The following is a 24,124-nucleotide window of genomic DNA, read 5'->3' as shown; positions in this document are numbered from 1 at the left end:
CTTCTGGCCCTCTCCAGGTCATTTTTTGTTTCTATCTATGCTTTCTCTAAAACCAGCCTGGAAAGGAAGAGGTAACTCCTGCCTCATGGAAGTTACTGAAATCATGTGCTACGGTACACACACAGGAAACTCATGGCCCAGTCTTGAAGAAACACTAACAGTCTTAAAGGAGAAGAGCCTTTTTCTCAGGTCAGAGTCAGTGACAGTGCTAGGTAGCGTTCCGAGAATTTATCTTGTGCAATACTTTTCAATAGTCTATTGCAATGGTTCTCAGCTCAGTCCTTGGGACAACCTAGCCAGTCAGGTTTTCAAGATAGCAAGCATGAAAAGCATGAGGTAGGTCTGCATGCGGAGCCTCCGTTGGATGCGTACTCATTGTGGCTATCCTGGAAACCTGCGTGGCAGACAGTGTCCCAAAGACTGGGCTGAGAATTCCTGGTCTGTATAGCACAATAATGTCCAATACATCAGGGTCATTTTATTGACTGGTGCCTTCATGGAAAGACGTTACATCTACCTTCGGTCTCCGTTTGCTGAAATTATTGGTGTCACATTCCAGACATTCACTGCACCATAATCAAGGGATAAAAGTTAATCAAGGATTCAGGGCCATGTATGCAGCATCTCCAACATCACTAGTCATTGCCCTGGACAGTAAAATCCAAATGGAAAATTATTTTCCCTTCATCCTACTGCCTTCCACTACAAGCTGCTTAGAGCCTGAGGAAATAGCAGCTTATTTCCTCCTTCGGACTCCTAATCCAAGCCATTCTGTCTAAATTAAGGATGGGACTGGTGGATGAGAGTCTTCAGAGGGACAGGAATATTAGCGTCATGAGGAGAGATGGAAAATACCCACCCTGTCTTCTGAAGAAAGAAAATATGCAAACAGAATTATTCTGATTAAATCTGCCCCACCCCTCCGTTCTGCTTAGCAAGCAACCAATTGCAGACCCTGCTCTGCCATGTGTGTGTGAGTCCCTGTCCCTTCATACACAGGCATGAATGTCCTAGTGGCACATACAAGTAATGAGCAATCTTACCTGAGGATAGGGAAACCTCCCAAGGGCGAGCTGCAAAAGGAAATATTTATTAGTTAGAGATTTGCATGCAAGAAACCATAAACACATCCAGGAAAACAGAAGAAACTGTAAGAAAATAAAGGCTCCCTGAGGATGATGGGAGTCATTGCCTCGTTAGCGGCTTTTCAAATAAAATCCATCTTTTTAGAATACCCACGAGCGAGCGCGGGTTTGTGCACAGGTGGGAGGCACAGGGGCGTCCTGAAACTGCTAACTTACCCAACTAGCAGCCCACTGAATAGACCAAAGAAAGTTATATATGGCGAACTTTAAAGCTAACCAGCTTTTTTTTCAATATGGCCTCTTAGTTTTAAGTTATCCAGCTTCATATGGCCCCATAACTTAGCCTTAAAAAAAATCAGTGATGACGGGAATTTAAAAAAACAAATGTTGAGTGAGGGCCTCCCAGCCCGCTTCCCCCACCCTATAAATTTCCGAAAGACCCCTGCCAGCCCCTCCAACAGGAAACTGAAAAATGAAAGTTAAACTCTCAGTGCCAGGGCTGCAGTCTCGGGAGCTTCCAGCGCTGCTCTGTTAAGCTCTCGGCGGTGGAGGGAGAGGAGAGAGCAGGGGGATAGTTTAACCTTCATTTTTACATTTCCTATTAAAAGGGTTTGGGGGGGGCTCGGCTGGCAGGAACCTATGAAATTTATTGGGGGGGGGGGGAATCGGGCTGGAAAACCCTGGCATAATCTGCAGAGAGCAGCTTGCACCATTTAGTCTTGATCAGCCGCCACTGCTCTGCGTTGTTGGACATCCGGCTAACTTATTAAGTTAGAGTTGAAAATCTGCTAAATTTGCCAGCTACTTTTACCCTGCCCGGGAATGCCTCTCTTTTACCCATCCAAACAAGCTAAACAAGCGGCCGGATAATTTCTGAGTTATCCAGCTAAATGCCTTGGAATATTGAGCCTTTTGTGTAAGCACTGGAAGCCCAGACTGGTCACAAGCTGCACAGCAGAGCAAAGGCAGCGAAGAAGGGTTAGTTCAGGAAGCAGCGCCGGCGAGAAAGAAACTATATACACACAATAAAAAAATAAAAAGCAGGAGACACAAAAACATTATCTAGCATGAAGAATGGAAGAGGAGAGAGCAGACCATGCAAACTGCGGCCAAAACGCTCCAAATCCACCCTGGAATGCCTCGGAATCCTAAATCATCTTTGGCCTATTTATAGCAGTTTCTTCTCCCCCGAGCTTGTCAAGGTATTTTAAATTAAGAAACTTAGAAGAGAGTCTGTAATCCAGCCTGAAATAGCCTGCAGATATATCACTGTACTAAATGTGCTTCAGATTTAATGAAGCCTTAATGTCCTTTTTAATTTTGCCTGTTCTGTATCACCAGGGGTCGAGCAAGGCAATCAGCGCTCGAGAGGGAGGTTTCACTTAAAACTAGGAAAAAACTCATTTGCTTATGAGTTGCACTGTATTTTCTTAATTAAATTTACTGAGTAAAATGGTTTAAGTTCAGCCAACCAATGACCTCTCCGTGCAGATTTAGATTTATAAACAGGTTAACAGTTAAATTAAAAAAATAAAATAAACAGATTACGTTTATGCACTAATAGGAATTTGCTGTCCTTTTATCATGTTTACAGAAGTCATTTGAAGCGGGGGAGTCGGAGTCCACTGGAAACCCTTTCCTAACTATTAAGCAGAGACAAACAGCTAATCTGTCAGTGGTCCCTCTCTCCTCCAGCCTTCTCCTGCTCTGGCTCAGGCTGTCCCTTCACTCTCTCCTCCATTGGCTTATGCTGTCTCTTCTCTCTCTCCTGCTCTGGCTCAGGCTGTCTCTTCACTCTCTCCTCCATTGGCTCATGCTGTCTCTTCACTCTCTCCTCCATTGGCTCATGCTGTCCCTTCACTCTCTCCCATTGGCTCATGCTGTCTCTTCACTCTCTCCTTCATTGGCTCATGCTGTCTCTTCACTCTCTCCTGCTCTGGCTCAGGCTGTCCCTTCACTCTCTCCTCCATTGGCTCATGCTGTCTCTTCACTCTCTCCTCCATTGGCTCATGCTGTCCCTTCACTCTCTCCCATTGGCTCATGCTGTCTCTTCACTCTCTCCTTCATTGGCTCATGCTGTCTCTTCACTCTCTCCTGCTCTGGCTCAGGCTGTCCCTTCACTCTCTCCTCCATTGGCTCATGCTGTCCCTTCACTCTCTCCCATTGGCTCATGCTGTCTCTTCACTCTCTCCTTCATTGGCTCATGCTGTCTCTTCACTCTCTCCTCCATTGGCTCATGCTGTCCCTTCACTCTCTCCCATTGGCTCATGCTGTCTCTTCACTCTCTCCTTCATTGGCTCATGCTGTCTCTTCACTCTCTCCTGCTCTGGCTCAGGCTGTCCCTTCACTCTCTCCTCCATTGGCTCATGCTGTCCCTTCACTCTCCTCCATTGGCTCATGCTGTCTCTTCACTCTCTCCTCCTTTGGCTCATGCTGTCTCTTCACTCTCTCCTCCTTTGGCTCATGCTGTCCCTTCACTCTCTCCTCCACTGGCTCATGCTGTCCCTTCACTCTCTCCTCCACTGGCTCATGCTGTCTCTTCACTCTCTCCTCCACTGGCTCATGCTGTCCCTTCACTCTCTCCTCCTTTGGCTCATGCTGTCCCTTCACTCTCTCCTCCTTTGGCTCATGCTGTCTCTTCATTCTCTCCTCCTTTGGCTCATGCTGTCCCTTCACTCTCTCCTCCATTGGCTCATGCTGTCTCTTCACTCTCTCCTCCTTTGGCTCATGCTGTCTCTTCACTCTCTCCCATTGGCTCATGCTGTCTCTTCACTCTCTCCTCCTTTGGCTCATGCTGTCTCTTCACTCTCTCCTCCTTTGGCTCATGCTGTCTCTTCACTCTCTCCCATTGGCTCATGCTGTCTCTTCACTCTCTCCTCCATTGGCTCATGCTGTCTCTTCACTCTCCTCCATTGGCTCATGCTGTCTCTTCACTCTCCTCCTTTGGCTCATGCTGTCCCTTCACTCTCTCCTCCTTTGGCTCATGCTGTCTCTTCACTCTCTCCTCCATTGGCTCATGCTGTCTCTTCACTCTCTCCTCCTTTGGCTCATGCTGTCTCTTCACTCTCTCCTCCTTTGGCTCATGCTGTCTCTTCACTCTCTCCTCCTTTGGCTCATGCTGTCTCTTCATTCTCTCCTCCTTTGGCTCATGCTGTCTCTTCACTTTCCTCCATTGGCTCATGCTGTCTCTCTTCACTCTCTCCTCCTTTGGCTCATGCTGTCTCTTCACTCTCTCCTCCTTTGGCTCATGCTGTCCCTTCACTCTCTCCTCCTTTGGCTCATGCTGTCTCTTCACTCTCTCCTCCTTTGGCTCATGCTGCATGCTCTACACCAGCGCTTCTCAACCAGTGAGTCGCGCACTGCCTGGTCTCCGCTCTTCCCGCCCTCTCCTTACCCCAGCGAGACGCACACGGTTCTTCAGCGCACACTGCTGCTCTTCCTGCCCGTGCTGTCAGCACTTTCAAGGCCAGAGTGGAACGGCAGCAGGGTTTGTGTAAACCAACAACAGCAGCATGGCCCTTTCTTCTTCCCGCCCCTGCGGCCCGGAAGAGGAAGTGATGCTTACCAGGCACGCGGGAAGAAGAAAGGGCCAAGCTGCTGCTGCCAAATTCATGTCCCAGGCTCCCAAGATTCGCCCCCAGCCCCTCAGTGGTAAGAAGGCAGCAATCAGCTGTTTGTCTGGGCTGCGATCATCATGACGCAGTGCAGTCAGCTGAGAATGTGGCCCTGGCAATTTCCTGCCACGCAGCTGATTGGGAAATCCGTCGATTAGCTGCCTCAGGTCTGCGGCGTTTAACTTTTTTTTTTTTTGTATGGCCCCTGCTCCAGACCTACGGGTCCCGCTGATGTCAGCAGGATTGTGGCCTAAATCGTATGGGCCTCCCCCAATGCCTTCTGCAGCTCCCCTCTCTCCTCGTGATGGCACTAGGCTCAGAGACTCGTGTCAGCTCCAGCCCTTCCCCCTCGGGAACACTTCCTGCCTCTCCTCAGGCTCCCACCGATCAAAACGCAGCCTCTTCATACCGCGGGGAGCCTGCCATTGGCTTCCCGAGGCTCTGCACATCCCAGCCTACAGCTGCTATTCTCAGCCCCTCCTCCCTGCACCCTCTGAACCACGGGAACTTCCCCTGGCTCCTGCAGCTAGAATCGCGGCCTTTCTGCTCTTGGCCACTCACCCGTGCAACCAGCAATGGCCCACAGACAGAGACGGTCACTGCCTCCCGCAGCCCTTGCACATCATGGCTACTCAACGGATTTCCCAAACAGCCACATGGCAGGAAATCCCCGCGGCCACATTCTCAGCTGACTGCTCTGTGCTGCGATGATCACAGCACAGGCAAACAGCTGAGTGCTGCCTTCTTACTGCTGCGGGGCCGAGGGAGTCACTCCTGCTGCAGTTATCAGCCTGTCATGACTGCTTTAATAGCAGAATACCGGCTGCTTTGTGCTATAGCTGCCATATGGGGTGGGGGTGAGTGAGTGAGACAGAGTGAGCCAGCATGTGTGTAAGTATGTGAGAGAATGTGTGTGATTGAGACTGTGTGTAAGAGAGAGAAAAAATGTGTGAAAGCAAGAGACTGGTCAGGGAGGTGACTGGTGTGTATGAGAGAAAGATAGATTGGTCAGGGAGGTGATTGGTGTGTGTGTGTGTGTGTGTGTGAGAGAGAGCAAGATTGGTCAGGGAGGTGACTGGTGTGTGTGTGTGTGTGTGAGAGAGCAAGCAAGATTGGTCAGGGAGGTGACTGGTATGTGTGTGTGTGTGTGTGTGTGTGTGTGTGTGTGTGTGTGAGAGAGAGAAAGATTGGTCAGGGAGGTGACTGTGTGTGTGTGTGTGTGACAGAAAGATGACTGGTATGTGAGTGACAAAGTGTGTATGTGTGTGTGTGTTGAGACAGACTAGTCATGGACCCTAAGGAAGAGGAGCCATTGCTGCTTCTGGTGTGTGCTAAGGCCTACAAGGGAAAGGAGTAGGAGAGTTGCCAGAGAGTGTAAGTAAAGGTGGCTTTTTAAGTTTATCTTTCTTGATTGACTGACATTTTAATTATTGGGTATTATGTAATGTGTCTGCTGTTTGAAATATTTTATTGGTGTTTAGGGAATTTTTAATAATTTTGTAAGTTTTTAATGATCGGATGTTATTCTATTTATCAGCTGTTTTATATTTATTATTCTAGGTTTAGAATTATTATTTTATATTACCTGAGAAATGTAAAATAGAAATGTGGAGACAAAAACTGAACTGGAAACAGCAAGAAGCCAGACTGAGTGTATGCAGTGCAACAATGGGAAAACAAAATCATTTAACTTGATGGTCACTTTATTCTGTATTTGGTGAGGGTCTATCTGTGTTCTGCGTGTGTGACCCAGGTAAAAGGTATTCTGCAAGCTTGTAGTTTCTGTGTAGGGATCTATAGCAGCTTGGCTTGTTCTGTTTCCTCATAGGAGGTGTATTGGTGTTTAGGACCTGGTTAAATATTTGTAGTGTTGCCTTTTCATAGGTAGGGTTATTACTGTTTGAATGAGTTCCATAATGCAGGTTAGTTTGTGTACATTATTGCAGATCCTGGGAGTCTATTAGTGCTATATTTCTGTTTCCATTTCTTCAGTTTTGCACTGCATACAGAGCGGCTTTTTTGGGTCTCCATTCCAGTTTGTCTCCATATTTGTAATTTGCGGTCTTTCTGTACTTGGTGAAGGTCGATTCTATGTATGTGACCGATGTGAAGTATTTTTTTTAGCATGTAGGCATTTGTATCAATCTTATTTGTTGTGTTTTCTCAATAGAACATGTATTGGTGGTAAATTATTGTTTTTTTCATAAGGAGGGCTAGTGCGCATAAAAACTGTTTATGTTGCTGTTACTGAGATGACACCAGAAATATATTTTTTGCATGGTAAACTGAAAGGGGAATGGCCTAGTTCTGTTCTGCACCCATTGTTGGGGGGGTCAGGGTGGATCCCGCAGATACAAAGTATATGTTTACATTTAGCCCCGAGATGGTCATGTGTTCAGTGTGCCACGCATGTGAGAACCATCTGTCAGGTGTGTCCCAACAGAAAAAAAGGTTGAGAACCACTACTCTATACCATGCATCTACATGGGGGTCCCTCTTCAAGCTTGTAACACAGAATTACGATAAAATAAAAAATAGGAGAAACCCAACTTCATGGGTTGATGGATAGGTTTCGTGAGGAATAACATCTTGCTGTCCTCGGAGAAAACCAGTTACAGGTAAACAACTCTGCTTTCTCTGAAGACAAGCAGGATGGTAGTCCTCACACGTGGGTGAATCCCTAATTACAGGCTGCTCCCTAACACAAAAGGGGACCAACAGACACCTGTCCAAAATGGGTCACAGGCACAACAACAACGGTGCTGTTGGTAACAGAGAAGGGTGACAGCCTGAACCCAAACAATGTGCCCTAGGTTGGGAGAGTTGGGTTCTACACCTCGAACAGGTTCCAGAGGACAGACTGGCCGAACCTACTGTTGCGTCGGCCATCCCTATCAAAACAGAATTGTGATGTGAAAGTGTGGTCAGAACTCCACATCACAGCCTTGCAGATATCCTCCATGAGCCACCAATGCTGCCAAGGCTCCGACAGAATGAGCCTTGACATGACCCCCAAGATGCAGTCCTGCCTGGTTATGACAGAAGGAGATGCAATCTGCAGGCCAATTGGATAATTTGTTTGGCAACGGCAACACCCAACCTATTCCTATCAAAAGAAACAAAAAGTTGGGTGGACAGTCTATGGGCTTCTGTCTGCTCCAGAGAGAAGGCTAAGGCTCACTTGCGGCCCAAACTGTGCAATGTTCATTCGCCTTGGTGTGAATGGGGTTTGGGAAAGAAAACTGGTAAGACAATTGACTGGTTAAGATGGAAAATCCATCACCATCTTATGCAGGATCTTAGGGTGTGTACGCAAAAACCACCCTGTCATGATAAAACTTAGTGTAAGTTAGTTCAGTCACTAAGGCCTGGAGCTCGCTGACCCTGTGTGCTGAAGTGACTGTCACCAAAAATATGACCTTCCAGGTCAGGTACTTCAAGTCACAGGTGCACAGCAGCTCAAATGGAGCTTTCATCAGCTGAGCTAACACCACATTGAGGTCCCAAAACACAGCGGGAGGCCTTAGGAGAGGCTTCAATTGAAGCAGGCCCAGCATGAAACTAATAACTATAGGCTGTACTGAGATGGGCGTAACATCTACATCGTGGCAGTATGCACCAACTACACTAAGATGAACGCTGACAAGAGTTGGTTTTTAAGCCAGCATCCGAAAGATGTAGAAGGTAATCAAGCAGTTTTTGTGTGGGGCAGGAGAACAGATCTAGGGCCTTCTGCTCACACCACACGGAAATCCTCCTCCACTTCAGTCCACAGGACTTTCTGGTGGAAGGCTTTCTAGAAGCCACCAGGACCCAAGACACATCTTCAGATAGATCAAGTGACCGCAGGATTAACCTCTCAACATCCAGGCTATGGATAAGTTCTAGCAGGAGAAGTCCATTACCTGCTATTAATCAAGTTGACTTAGAAAATAGCCACTGCTATTACTAGCAATGGTAACATGGGACAGACTTAGTGTTTGGGTACTTGCCAGGTTCTTATGGCCTGGATTGGCCACTGTTGGAAACAGGATGCTGGGCTTGATGGACCCTTGTTCTGACCCAGTATGGCATGTTCTTATGTTCACACCAAATGAGCCCTGAACTCTATTCCAGAAACCTCCAAACTGTGAACACACATTCAATTCAATGGTAACTGGTACAATTTTATATGCAATACAAATCATGAACCTTATGAACAATTTCCAAAACTTTTTTTGTAGGACCTCTAAACTCGATGAGTCTGTCAGTCATTCAAACTCATACTTGGGTGAAATGGTCCAATTACTTTATTAATCAAATATCAATTTTTAGTTTTATCACTTTTTAGACCCAACCGAGGTCATTACTAATAAAATGCTACAGCAGTGCATCCATGAACTGAGAGAAACCGAAGTGAAGAGATGCAAACACTCTACTTTTAGAGACTCATCAAATTTGTTCAAGACTTATAAACCCCTTAAATTTGAAAATAATATGGGAAGATACTTATCTGAAATGTTCAGCAACAAATTCCATGGCTAAGAATGTCCCCTCGTCTGAGCTATTCAGCAGTAAATTCCATTGTAAAGACTGTCCCGACACAATCGTGTTTCGAACCACACCAGGTCCTGCTTCAGGGGCAACGGCTCATCCAAAAGTGTTCTTCAACAGCACACAAACTTCAATCCCACTGCGGTAACCAAACTCTCTCACGGTTCCATTCGATTTCTTTTTATTTTCCTTTTTCAGACCGCTGTTGAAGAACCCTTTTGGATGAGCCGTTGCCCCTGAAGCAGGACCCGGTGTGGTCCGAAACACGATCGTATCGGGACAGTCTTTACAATGGAATTTACTGCTGAATAACTCAGACGAGGGGACATTCTTAGCCATGGAATTTGTTGCTGAACAATTCAGATGAGTATCTTCCCATATTATTTTCAAGTTTAAGGGGTTTATAAGTCTTGAAGAACAAATTTGATGAGTCTCTAAAAGTAGAGTATTTGCATTTCTTCACTTCGGTTTCTCTCAGTTCATGGATGCACTGCTGTAGCATTTTATTAGTAATGACCTCGGTTGGGTCTAAAAAATGATAAAACTAAAAATTGATATTTGATTAATAAAGTAATTGGGCCATTTCACCCAAGTATGAGTTTGAATGACTGACAGACTCATCGAGTTTAGAGGTCCTACAAAAAAGTTTGGAGATTGTTCATAAGGTTCATGATTTGTATTGCATATAAAATTGTACCAGTTACCATTGAATTGAATGTATGTTCTTATGTTCACCACTGAGGAGAGCAGCCTGTTTTCTGCATTTACATTTGTCAAGTGGAATCCGCATTGCCCTTCTCCTGTCTCCATGGATCTACTGAAGAGATCCTTCAGTGGACCTGCTAGAACCCCTCTTAGGATGTCTCTCATCTGGCCCCATGGCTTTCTGCTATTTCCACACAAATGCTCTCTTCTGTATAGATGCCCTTTCCAATCAGCAACGCACTCCTTCTCCAAGAGCTTCGCTCATGACTGAAGAATTTGTCTAGATTTCTGTTTTTTTTCATCTCTCTTCATCCATTGCATGCTCATCACCTTTCAGTCTTACAATTCCACTTCTGACCTTATTTTTCAGATATGTCAAAAAAAGGATTTTGTCACCTCGCTGTATCTCTTTAGCAATCCTACACTTGGGTTTTTGCCATCTTGAATTCTTTCCTTGTCTGTTTTAGCTTTATCAGATATTCTTCCCTGTGTTCCACTTTGAGATCCTCTGTAATTTCGGAAGTACAAGCAAACGAAAGAGACTAATGACAATAGAGTAGCCTTTAAAAATTATGCTTAACTGCTGGATCCCAGACAAATTTGTTGGAAGACATGGTTCGACAGGAACCATGTCTTCCAACCTTCAGAAAGAGACTTAAGACATGGCTGTTCAAGAAAGCCTTTCCGGACTCTGACTGATGATCTCACCAAATACAGAAAGACGGTCTATCTCCCACTAAACTGATACGGACATACCAAACACTACACGTTCTTATTCTTGTTAAATTTCTATCGTCTTATTCTTCTTCTTTTCCCAGTTAGAACCATCCTTGTTTTATTGTAACTGATTTTTTCTGCGCACTGTTATAACTTGTTATAATTTGTAAATATATAAAATGTATACTCATGTTATATTTATACACGTTTATAATGTATTGATCACCCCTGTTTTATGTAAACCGACATGATACGAATCTCCGTGAATGCCGGTATAGAAAAACTCAAATAAATAAAATAAATAAATAAATAAAATAAAAAAATTCTCCAAGCAATCTCTCATTCCAATCCCTATACACAGATACAATGAGAAGAGACAGATGGATTTCAGAGAATACCAACCTGAGCAGTTCTGTCTTTTTTTCCAGCACAATAATAATTGGGCGATATTGCAGAAGAAAAGATAAAATGATCAATGAATACTGTGAAATGCCAGATAAATTCTCAAGCATGGTCTACATACATATTGTAGCCATTGGGGGGCAGAATTCTGGCCCACAAGGGACATGAGCAGGTCATGTTTTAAGGGTAACCAAAATACAAGTACAAGTCAGACTATCCATTGTGGATAATGTGGATAAGGTTTGGGAGTTGTGCATCACTGCTATAGACAGATACACACTCTGGGCAGTGAACATGACATCAGCTAATAACAAGGCTCACCAAGTCTGTCCATCTCTGCTTTTCCCCTTATATCTGCAGTGCTAAGGGGCTGGACTTCTTGAATTCTGTTCCTGTTGTTACCTCCACCTTCACTGAAAGAACGCGCCATGCATCCACCACCTCCTTAGGTGACCTCTTGTTAGACCTTCCTTTGCACTGAAAACGCACAGGAATAAGTTCCTTAGGGAAGTTCACAATCTCTGCCACTGGAGGTCTTTAAGAACTGGTCGAACACACGTCTGTTAGGGATGGCCTAGGTGACCTCTTGAGCTCTCTTCCAAGCTCTATTGTTCTATAGTTCCAGAAAAAACAAAGCATAAAACAACACAGAAGTCTGCTAGTGAAGAACCGGAATAAATATTAGATAGGTCAAAAATCTATCTACCCCAAGAATTTGTTTCTTGCTTCTCATAAATCAACTGTCACACTGCACAGCGAGATAATCTGAAGGACACAACAGCAATTAAGCAGTGCTAAAGTACTTCTAAGGGGCAAGTGACAAAAAAGCAGAGCTCCAGCCCCAAGCACCTTGAAGTAGGGCTTCAATTAAATGTGCAGGATTTAGCAATGCAGGAACAAAAAAGAATTACAAATTAATTTAATCTTCTGCCTATAGTTTGCAGCTGTACTCCAAAGTGTCTGGGGCTTACGAACAAAAGCCTGAAAGGAAGGCTTCAATTTTTAATGCCCAGCACCATTAGCTGATAAGTTGCAGGAGCCGGCGACCCCTGTGGAGGGGGCAGAGGTGCGAGTAACAGAGACTGATGGAGAGACACATTTGTTATTTCTAATACCGCCAGGCTTGAGAGAAACTTGCCCTAATAACCTCAGGGACACCACTGACTGTGAACAGATGAGTTCAGACCCTACAGCAGAGAAAGATTACAACAAACCACAATCTGCAACGTGAACTGTTTGGTTTCCTACAGAGAATATTTACACTGTTGGCCCTCACAGCACCGACACCTAGAGTCTACATATGTAGGCAGGGCTAAACCAGTACCATAAACCCATGCAAACACGCATTTCAACAGCATATGGTTAGATGACTATGAGGAGGCGTAATCCATTCTTTGAGAACAGACAAGAAAGCGAGACCCACTTCCTGCTACTGACTATCTGAGTAACTCTGGACAATTCACTTTGCCTCTTGGGTCCTCTATGCATTTTTTGTATCTTCTATAGAGGTTGCCATATAGTGTCATGGATTCACCCAAGCCAAAAGCTCATCCAGGGAACTCTTCCTCATAGTCAAACAAACTCCTAGGATTGACCACTTCTCTGCCTCTGTCTGTTATAACTGAAGACTGCTGTAACAAACTAGCTGATTTTTTCACAACAAGATCAACTGCATCAGATCAGGGCTAGACACCTCGAACAAGAAATGTTCCTCTCCAGAAAAGCAAACTGCACCTCACCATTCCCTCACAACATTCCACTCCTTATCGGAGGAAGACGGAGAGAGCCTCCTCTCCAGTTTCAAGCTCACAACATGCCCAGAAGACTCCTGCCCTGTCTCGCTTATCAAACAAGCTAAAGCTGGACCTCACTCTCTGAAGGCCATCTTCCTGAGATCTTAAAAAAAAGCAGTAGTAAAGGCTACATTGAAGAAACCTGACATGGACCCAAATGACCTTTGTAACTACAGACCAGCCTCCAACTTCCCATTCCTCAGCAAGTTTATTGAAAAAGCAGTCCTGCTACAACTCACCAACTTTCTACAAACTGTCGACCTCCTAGACCCCTTTCAATTGGGATTCAGAGCCCAAAGGTGCTGGTGAGCCCAGTTGATAAGCTCAATTATGGCTAATCTGCACTCCTACTACTCCTTGATCTCCCAACAGTTTTGAACACTACTGATCATAAATCCTTCTAAGCTGCCTAACAGACCTGGGAATCGCTGACCCGGCACTGAAATGACTTGAATCTTTCTTCTAAGATTGCACCCAGACTTTCTCTCCTGGGCAGGCATCTTCGCATCCCCACACCATACTATGTGGAGTCCCACAGGGCTCCATTCTCTTCAGCACTCTTTAACATCTGTATGACCCTGCTAGGCAAGCAACTCAAGGAACTCAATATTCTCTACCACACTTACGCAGATGACATCCAACTACTATGTCCCCCTGGACTCAAACTCTGACCAGGCAATCTCTAAACTTAATAACTGCCTGGATCAAGTCCTGAACTGGTTTCTCTGCAACCATCAAACTAAACCCCCCAAAAAACAGAAGTCCTACGAATTGGAGAAAAAGACCACTGTTACATCCACTCAAGGGACCCTAGCAGGGGACAGCCCTCCCTTTCTCCCACCAGGTTTCATCCTGGATTCTAAACTCACTACTGATGCTCAGACAATTTCTGCAACTAAATCTGTCTTCTTTCTACTACACCAACTGTGCCACCTCCACCTCTTCTCTGTCGGCCCAACCTTTGCAATGATGATCCAGGCCTGTATTATCTCCTGCCTGGACTACTGCAAGTTTCTATACATTGGACTACTCAAAATACTTGACTACCACCTGCAGCTCATACAAAATGCAGTTGCTCAGCCACACAAAATGATAGAAAATTTGATCATTATCACCCCATGCCTCAGAACTCTACAATGGCTCGTAATACACTACTGGACCATATTAAAAACCTTTGCCCTGGCGTTCAAGGCCCTCAAAGGCTTCGCACGTCCCCATTTGAACAACCAACTCACCCTTTACACTTCTGCCTGCCCCCTGCACTCAGTACTACCTTTCAGTTCGCCTGGTAGTACCAGTGCCTAGAGAAAAGAACTTTTGCAGGCTCAGTCGCCACTCTTGGGAACTCACTTCCACTTGAGATCAGGCATGACCCAGACCTTTTCACTTTCAGGGAAAGTGTGAAAACCCCGCTATTCACAGCAGCTTAAGGCTGACAACCAGATCCCCAAACTCCTGCAGAGATCCCTGATGCTCCAGCATTGCCCACAGAAACCACAAACTGCTCGCCAAGCAGAGCTAGGCCCTCTCTGTGTCACTGAGCTGTAGTTGCCCCAGCTCACAAATAGCCTCGCTTTACCTGTGCTATATGCATTTTCCTTTCTTTCTTTAAAATGGAGAGATGTGAGTCAGGAGGGTATAGTTCTGTTTATGAATGCATTAATGTTGGAATTTGTGGGTAGAACGCAGAAGAAACAACTGCACTCTGTTTAGTTTGTGTACGTTTTTGTTTGTGGAATTCTCTCAAGAAAGAAGAATTGTAACTAAAATGGCTCTTAAGCCGCTTATCACAAGTCATTCTAAGCGAGGAACACAATGCATAATTTATAAACCAACAAAACACACAAATAAATACTAAAATACAGTGGCATAGGCAATACGACCATGAAATTATCCAAAAGCTTGCTCTCCTGCAGCGCCCTGCATGTGTCTGCTGTTGAACTGTACCCTGTGACTGGCTCGATGTCCTTCCTTCCAGCCTGTGTGTAACATCCTTTGAACTCTTTCGGTGGAAATAAATGATGATGATGATGATTTTGGTAGCTAGGGCCTGAAGCAGAGACATCTGCACACAATACTTTCACCTTTGACTCCTGGAAACTGGTCAAGAAATATATTGAGGAGGTCCTAAGAAGAAGGCATCGCCTTCTATATAGTTTTCTCTTTACTGACCTTTCTTCCTGCACCTTTGAGCTAGAGAAGTCAGGTCAAACAGACTCTCAGATCCCCAAGCAGCTAACCCACACACATGCAAAGGTTTCTGGGTAATTTTCAGTTGCCTGCTTACCCTCCCTGGTCCCTTATAAACCTTTGGGAGGGGGGCAGTGCAGCAGGACTTCCTAGGTGATGCTGCTTTACTTTGCTCAAGTGTCAATCCTGGTTTAGCATTAACCCTGGGCCTGTGATTCTCTTTACTAAAACGTCTGCGTCATCGGTCCCATCTTGCCAAATAAATAACACTGAGAAGCCGAAATTTGCGAAGGAGCAGCTGGAGCCGGGCAGGGCAGTCGCTCTGACTTCCCTGGAACGTGTGCAGTGAGGAACACAGACACTAACTTCTTATTAGTCTGGGGGATTTGAAAAGATTACCTGTCCTCGGCAAAGTGTGACTATGGCACAGCATGATCTATAGCAGCCGCAGCTACCTGAGCAGAGCCCGCACTGCCCCAGCACTGGGAGCAGATAAATCTCACAGCAATACTACTTGGGTAAAGTTTGGCTCTGAGTGGCGCATATGTGCTTCCGAGGCAGTGAAGCAAAGGCCTATAAAATACACTAATTACTGGAAGTTCTGGTCACTGGGTGATTGATAGTTCTCTGCCAGGCAACATCCTCATCCTCAGCGCCTGGGAGGAGGAGGAGGAGGAGGAGGGGCTCAGCCACTACAAAGCAATTCTTAATTCATGATCCTGCCCTCGGGCTCTGCTCCTGGTGCTGTGGCTCCCACCCAGGTTTGGGGATGTGGACGCTGCCCCTCTCCCCCCCCACCACTTGCAGAAAGAGAAGGGCTGCAGGCTAAATAAATATCCAAGCAGCAGCAAAAGTGGCCAAGCAGAACTCCTCTTCCGTAAAGGTCCTGCTCTATGGAGAAGCCATGAGCAATGGCACACGAATCGGGAGCCCGTTCTGTACATCTTCTAGCCATCCAGCGATGCACGCAGACAGAGAACGAGGTGGCAAGGAATCGCAATGAACAGGGAGCAAAGGTAGTTACCAGGGGTAATCCCTAGGGAGGAAAACCTCCCCCAGCTACGTTTTATGTATTCATTGCGAGCTGAAGGTGGTTTAGCAGCTGCTTCCCTGTCCCCATTCTATGGCTATGAGGAGGGCGAAGTCTCAGGGAGCAGAAGCGGGGATTTGAACCCCGGCTTTCCTGGTTCTCAGCCCACCCCCCATTCCTGCAGAAAGATCTCGCCGTCCTCCTCCGCCACAGACTTTACCTGCAGCTAAAGAGGAGACAAAGTCCCTGCATTCTTTTGTACCCGGGCAGCTTGAGTTTGAACATCTGCAGACACATTAGTGAGGCCGAGGTTCTGAAAAAAGGTTTTCAAAGCACAACACGTCCTCTCTTGACCCCACAGAATAGGTCAATAGTGATCGTCAGACTTTTAATGACATCATGCCACGCTTTTTACAACCAGCTCAGTGGATACACGCAAGGCCCACAGCTCTGCAATACTTTGCCTCGTCCAATAAAGAAAAAGACCTCTTTTTTAAAATTTAGAAAATTAGGAAGGCTGACTGACTGATAGTTTTATCTTGTTATTATTATTATTATAAGCAGAGAGAATGTAATGAAGGTGGGACATTTTTTGCTCGCTGCCATTCACTGAGCAGAGAATTTCAACGTGTTATCCACGAAGATGCCTCGATCCTTTTCCTGAGTGGTGACTCCTAATGTGGGACCTTGCATTGTGTAGCTATAATCTGGGTTACTCTTCCCTAAGTGCATCACTTTGCACTTGTCCACATCAAATTTCATTTGCCATTTTCAAGTCTAGTCTCCCAGTCTTGCAAGGGGATGGAATAGCTACTGATGCCAGTAATAGCAGTGACTATTCCCTAAGTAAACTTGATTAATAGCGGTTAATGGACTTCTCCTCCAAGAACTTATCCAATCCTTTTTTAAACCCAGCTACACTAACTGCACTAACCACATCCTCTGGCAAAAAAGTTCCAGAGCTTTATTGTGCGTTGAATGAAAAATAACTTTCTCCGATTAGTCTTAAATGTGCTACTTGCTAACTTCATGGAGTGCCCCCTAGTCCTGCTATTATCCAAAAGAGTAAATAACTGATTCACATCTACCCGTTCTAGGCCTCTCATGATTTATTTATTTATTGAATTTTATATACCGTCGTTCGGTTTCGCCATCACAACGGATTTTTAATGATTTTAATGATCTTAAACACCTCTATCATATCCCCCCCTCAGCCGTCTCTTCTCCAAGCTGAACAGCCCTAACCTCTTTAGTCTTTCCTCATAGGGGAGCTGTTCCATCCCCTTTATCATTTTGGTCGCCCATCAAATGGTCCAACTAACTTCTGTCACATTTTCTGATGGTCTGAAGGGGGAGTTCAGTGGGACGCGCCCTTCCCCTCATCCTCTCAATCCCTCTGGTCTTAGTCTTCCCACCAGTCTCTCTTTTTCAATTCCTTTACTCTGCTGTCACCTGTCCCCACCAGCGTCTCTCTCTCTCTCACCAATATCTCTCTGTCTCTCACACTCATTCTCCCTACCGCAGCCCCCCAATAACAACAGGGGCTTCCCATCCAAACCCCTGGTGCAGGTTATCCCCCGCCTCCCTGAAACGCTCTCAATTTTACCCTGCCACACTCCCCTCTTCTGTCCCCACCTCAATTTTTGCTGCAATCAGCAGCATGGAGAGGAGGGGCTAGCACAGGGCACAGAACGACTCATCTTTGTTCTGTTTTTCTGTGTGGGCTTCCTGCTCTAGGCCCTCCCTTCTCGTATTCTACTGTGGTGCTCAGTTACCATGGGGACAAGAGGGCAAGAGCTGCACTTTGCACATGAAAGAGCTGCACCTCTGATCTAGTGGAAAAAGGAGTTTGTGCAGGCTCGGACATCTTTTATTACACCAAGGTAAGAGTTATCCAAAGATGATGTGGTACATGAGCTTTGGAGATCACATGAATCCCAACATCTGAAGAAGGGACTCGTACAACTGTGAGCTCAGGTGCGTCATCTGAAGAAGAGATCCATACATATGTGAGCTCTGGTACAGCATCATCAAAGAAGGGTCTATTACACCCTAAAAGTATGACTGCACTTCTTGGCATTGAGTCCTAGTTGCCAAACCTCTGACCACTCCTTGAGCTTTCTTAGATCACTTCTCATTCTCTGTTTCTTCAGGGATGTCCACTATGTTGCAGTTCTGCGTGTCATCCACAAAAAGATACACTTTTCCTTCTAACCCTTCCATAATATCGAACGGAAGCGGACCCAGAACTGATTCTTAAGGTACTCCACTTGTCACCCTCAGAGTGACTTCCATTTACCACTATCCGCTGTCTTCTATCAGTCAACCAATTTCTAATCCATTCCATCACCTTGGGACCCAGTCCAAAGCTGTTCATTTACTCATGAGCCTCTTAAGTGGGATTATATCAAAAAGCTTTGAATTTCAGCAAAAGCTTTCGATATAGTCTGCAATAGAGTGGACACCCCCTAAAGGAGTAGAGAGAATGAAAAACAAATCTAAGGATTGGCAACTAGGATTCAGTGTTAAGAAGTGCAGAGTCATGTTTTTAGGGTGAAGTAATCCAAAGGATTGGGGGTGAGATTCTGATGTGTAGGAGAGAGACTCAGAGTATCTGAAGGTAGCAAAGCAATGTGATAAAGTGGTGACTTGGGCCAGAGAGAGGCATAACCAGCAGGAAAAAGGAGGTGATAATGCCTCTGTAAAGGTCAGTGGTGAGGCCTCACTTGGACTAATGTGTTCAGTTCTGGAGACCATACCTCGAAAGGGGCAGAGATAGAAAAGAAGCAGTTCAGAGAAAGGCAATCAAAATGGTGCGGAGTTTACAACGGAAGTCACGAGAGATGAGACATGAGCCTCTAAATATGTATACCCTATAGGAGAGGAGAGGCAGGAGGGATATGATACAGTCTTTGAAATACTTGAAGGATATTAATAATGTGCAAGAACTGAACCTTTTCTGACGCAAAGGAAGCTGCAGAACTAGGGGTCATAATATAAAACTCTAAGGGAGTAGACTCAGAAAATGTCAGGAAATATATGTTTCATGGAGAGGTGGTGAAGACAATGGTTAATGAATTCAAAAGGGTATGGGGTAAACACAGAGGTACCCAAATGGCTAGAAGAAGGAAATGAAGAAACAAGATAACCTGTGATACTTTTGAAATAACATTTCTGCATGAAGCTAACCTGCAGAAAGTAGCAATCATAACCCTAAACACCTTGGTATTTATCTGCCATCATTTGCCATGATAGCCTTATGTATATATCTGTATATTATTTATTTCTGAGACTAAATACTACCTATTTCTATGCTAGCCACTACTCTGGCTTTTCCTCCTCCCAGTTCAAGTACCCCTGTTTATTGTAACTCTCTCCCTCTCTCCTAGCCTATTGTTCACGAAGTTGTTAATTTTAATGTTATTGCACCACTGTTTATTGTAAACCGATACGATATGATTGGTATCATGAGTGTCGGTATAAAAAAGACCTAAATAAATAAATAAATAAATAATGTTAATAAGACCCTTTCTACTGTGAGTTGTGGTGCGGCAACATCTGAAAAAACAGGACCCATATGATTGTGACTGTGCATCTGATGAAGCAACCCATATGACAATGAGCTCTGGTGCATCATCTGCAGAAGGACCCAGACAACTGAGAGCTCAGGTGGCGCAGCGTCTATAGAAGAGACCCTTCCGATTGTTTAACTAGTCTTTCTGGCCTCACATTTCCCAGCCAGTCATTAGCCACAGTCATCACCGGTCGCTGCCTTTTCTATATTCTTGATGATAGATATTAGAATCTCAAGCAGTGGGCATGAGGGACCCCACTACTTTTTCAGCCAGTTCCAAACCGGTCATACCTCACCAAAAAGGTGTTACCAGTCTATGATGCACTGGAAACCCACATCCATCCACCATGAGAAAACAAACCTGTTGAAGAAAAGGAAAAGCGTCTTCCAGGACAAACTGGCAAACCTATTGAAGAGGGCTTTAAGCTAGGATCATAGGTGATGGGTGATCGAAGCCTTCAGGTAAGTAAAACATTTAATACTTTTATAGAAATGAGAAAAAAGAGCAACACCGGGAAAGCTCTGTGTATTAATGCTCATAATATGGGAAATAAAGTCCTGGATCTAGAGGCAGTCAGGGAACATTAGAATTTCCCAAACTCCATCAAGCTCGGTATCCTGTGTCCAGCAGTGGCCAATCCAGGTCACAAGTACCTGCAGGATCCCAAACAGGAGAAAGATTCCGTGCTGCTTACGACTAGGGAGGAGGTTTTTCCCAAGTCTAGCTGGTTATTAACGGTTTATGGACTTTTTTTTCCGTAGCCCCCCCTCCCCCATTTTCTTAACTCACGTTTTGCTCCTGCAAAGGTGCAGGAGCAAGTTGTGCGTGCCGGCACCTTGCCGGTGCGCGATCCCCCAGCACAGCGGCACATGGCCACTGTAGCGAGCGCCTCTAGCCCCGCCCCCTTTTAAGGCCCCGGCACTTACACGCGTCCCGGGGTTTACGCGCGTGGCCGGGCCCATTTGAAAATAGGCCCGGCGTGCATAAGGCCTGGGATTTACGCATGCCAGGGTTTTAAAATCCGGCCTATAGTCTCAGAAATTGAGTCTCTGTTTGTGCTACTGCACGCCAAGTTCTCTTTCTTCAAATCTGTATTTAATGATTTCTTCCTAGCTATTAAAGCTGATATGAAGGATGCAATCATTCTAGGTAATTTCACTCTTCATCGCGATGCCTGCCACTCTCAAGTCCTGCAAAAGATATACTATTATCCATGCAGCCATGGGTTGCACCCAACTTGTAGATATGCCCATTCACAGGTTGGGCTATATCCTTGACCTGATCTTGTACATAGTTCTTGGATGGCTTGCCATTCCTTTCCTTGTTCAGTCAATGAAGTGCCATGGTCTGACTATTTTATGATTAGCTGTTCTTTAAAGCATTTTCATCACTCCTTTCATGGACCTTTCATCCCTCATAAGGCATGCTGATGACCTCCAACCAACTCTGCCCAGCTTGGTGCCCAATGATTGCTTAGTCTTTGTGTATCTGATGAAAAGAATGCTGATGCAGATAGTCTGTTAGAGCTTTGGCGCTCTTCCCTTCACAGGATCTTAGATTCATTGGCTTCCATGAAATCATTCTGTATCAGATGCCATAATCACGTGCCATGGCTTTCCATTGAATTGCGAACTAAAAAAGGGAACTGGCAGGGTGAATGCCTGTGGTGAAAGAGCAAGAGATGGCCCTTTCAGATTACCATGCTAGCTTAGTCTATTGACCAGGCTAAGAGTCCATGGTACTCTACCTGTTTGAACTCTGCTGCCTCTCAACCACGTGAACTCTTTCAAATACTTTGATTACTCTCCATGACTCAGCCTGAATGTCCTTTAGCTGCCTCTAAAGCTCCATGTGAAGAAGTTGCTTTATTTTTTTTTAATAAGACAGTACAGGTAATGAACTTCATCTCTTAGCATGCTCCTTACGTAGTTCAGCAACAAGTCTCAGCCTCATGGGATACCTTTACTCCAACTTCATCATCCAAAGTAGCTTCTATTCTTGGTAAGATGAAAGACTCTTTGTATCCTTAATTCTTGCTCAACTGCTTTGATTAAAATTTTGCAAAATGACATTAGCACATTCATTGCCAAATTAGTCAATGCATCACTTTCTGCAGGCTACTTGCCACCCCTGCTAAAATTTGACGCTGTCCGTCCCTTACTAAAAAATTCAAACAAACTCAGGGGATCTCACTAGCTGTCACCCAATTTCTTCCCTGCCTTTACTTACAAAGATTATCAAGATTTCCTTTACACAGTTGTAGGAATATTTGGATGCTCATTATCTTCTAGTCTGTCCTCAGTTTGGTTTCCATTCCTTCCATCATACTGAAACTTTACTACTGAATTTCTTCAATACTATTTGACACAATTTTGACTCTGGGAAGAAGTTTTTCCTTGTTTTATTAGACATATCATCAGCATTCAACACTATTAATCATGCTATACTGCTTGATTGCTTAGGGTCTTTGGGTGTATCTTCCACCATGATGGCTTGGTTCTTGTCATATCTTTCTAACTGCTTTTTTCAGGTCACAATTGGTAATGCATTATCTGATCCTTATCCTCTGCAAACAGGAGTCCCTCAGGTCTCCTCACTTTCAGCAATGCTGTTCAACATTTATTGGCTCCTCATTGCCCACTTCTTTTTACTTTGGATGTTTTATTCAAGTTGTACCCAGATGACATACAATTGTTTTTTCCTCTCTCTTCCACCTTCAGTTCCGCAATGCATAAACTATCTAGCTATTTGACTCAGGTGAGAGGTTGGCTTTCTGACAACAGACCAGCATTAAACATCAAGACGACAGGAATCTTGTTGTTAACCTACACAGCCCCAGACAATGTACCATCTTGTTTTGTTTTTGAGGAACATTCCATCCTAATTAGTCTACAAGTCCGTAATTTGGGAATCCTTGTGGATTCATCACTGTCAATGTGCCTCGCATATTAATTCCTTAGTGAGAAATTCTTGTTTTAAAATGCGTATGTTGCGGGCACTAAAACCTTTTCTTGAGCACTCTGAGCTGTGGACAGTAACGAGCACTTATTCTCTTCCTGCTTGATTACTGCAGTTCTTTGTTATTGGGCATGCCAGCTTCCTCCTTAGAGCATTACAGCTGATGCAAAATTCTGTAGCAAGGCTGATTTCAGGAGCCTCATTACATGATCTCATCTTGTCAATTTTGGCCAACCTGCATTGGTTACCTGTAGTTTGGTGGGTGTGCTTTAAGACCCTTGTCATAATTTTTTAAGGCCCTCCATACTCTTACTCTCCCTTGTATTACCTCTGCAGTTAAAAGATATTGTCCCACATGATCACTTTGCTCATCCTCAGAACATCTCCTAGTTATTCCTTCACTCAAACAGGGACATTTTCTTGAGTCCAGAGAGCGAATTTTCAACTTAGCTGGCCCAGTCTTATGGAATGAGTTACCAGAGACCATTAGGGTCGAAGATGACTTGCTTCGGCTGAGAAAGATGCTAAAGACACATCTGTTCACACTTTCTTTCTCTGATTGATGTTGCACATAGTATTTCTGGACTATATGTGCCCGGCTAGCAGCTTAATATGATTCTGTTCCTTTGTTTTGCTGTATATTGTGGGTTCAACTGCTGTTCTATGTTTGCTGTTGTGTTACCTTATTGTGACAGATTTGCTTATTTTGTGTATGTACTGTTTAAATCTGCTGAGAATTGTAAATTAGCAGACTATAAATATTTTAAAATAAATAAACTCTTGGATACCCATCCTCGGTGCAAGATGATAATGCATCACCTAGAGAAGCAGGTCCTAGCTAAAGAATTACTTTCTGCTACACAATGGTGATGTTCTCCTTCCAATGCAATCCAACTGACCTTGCTCCTTCAAGGCTGCACAATCCTGAGGGAGTACTTAGAGCAGAAGGTGATTTTGCTGGTGATTGAAGATAATTTATAAGTATTGATATTTTGGGAAATTTTGTAACTTAAAGCATGGGGCAGAAAAGATAGTCTCTGTGTTAGATTTAATATAGAAAGCTAGGTAAGTTTTTAGTGTGTGTTGGATCTAATAGAGAAAGCTAGGTACATTCTTGTGCATTTCAGAATTAATAGAGAAAGCTAAGTAAATTCTTCATCTGTATTCGATTTAATAGAGAAAGTTAGGTAAATTCTTAGTGTGTGTTAAATCTAATACAGCAAGTTAGGTTAACATTCTAAAAATCAAGAAATGTGTTTGGTGTTGGGTGAAAGGGAAAGAAGACACTAAGAATTTATCTAGCTTTCTCCAGGAAAAATGTCTTAAAATGGGGGCGAACCTCAAGGAGTCATTAGCTGGATGGAAAAATCTAAGGGAAGCAGAATTGCAGTGGGCAAAACTAAAAGCAGATATTGTAAAGGCAATTAAACATTCGGTTAAAAAAGTAAATAAAGGTAAGAAGAAAAAGAGGCTGCTATAGTTTTCTAAAGAAATAGATGAAAAGGTAAGAAAAAAAGTTTAG

At 44.5% G+C, this 24,124-nt stretch overlaps 1 protein-coding gene across 1 annotated transcript in view; it reads right to left on the bottom strand.

Moving 5' to 3' along the window:
* MAP2K5 (mitogen-activated protein kinase kinase 5) overlaps window positions 1-24,124 on the bottom strand; it is a 244,975-nt gene that overhangs the window by 86,241 nt on the left and 134,610 nt on the right. The window contains exon 17 of the mRNA XM_029575965.1: window positions 1,044-1,073. Coding sequence (XP_029431825.1) covers window positions 1,044-1,073 — 30 coding nt within the window. The remainder of the gene's footprint in view (window positions 1-1,043; window positions 1,074-24,124) is intronic.

The sequence above is a fragment of the Rhinatrema bivittatum genome, chromosome 13 (assembly GCF_901001135.1).
Source record: "Rhinatrema bivittatum chromosome 13, aRhiBiv1.1, whole genome shotgun sequence".
Classification (NCBI taxonomy): domain Eukaryota; kingdom Metazoa; phylum Chordata; class Amphibia; order Gymnophiona; family Rhinatrematidae; genus Rhinatrema; species Rhinatrema bivittatum.
The sequence above is the reverse complement of the archived record's forward strand: the minus strand, read 5'-3'. Positions and strand labels throughout refer to the sequence as shown.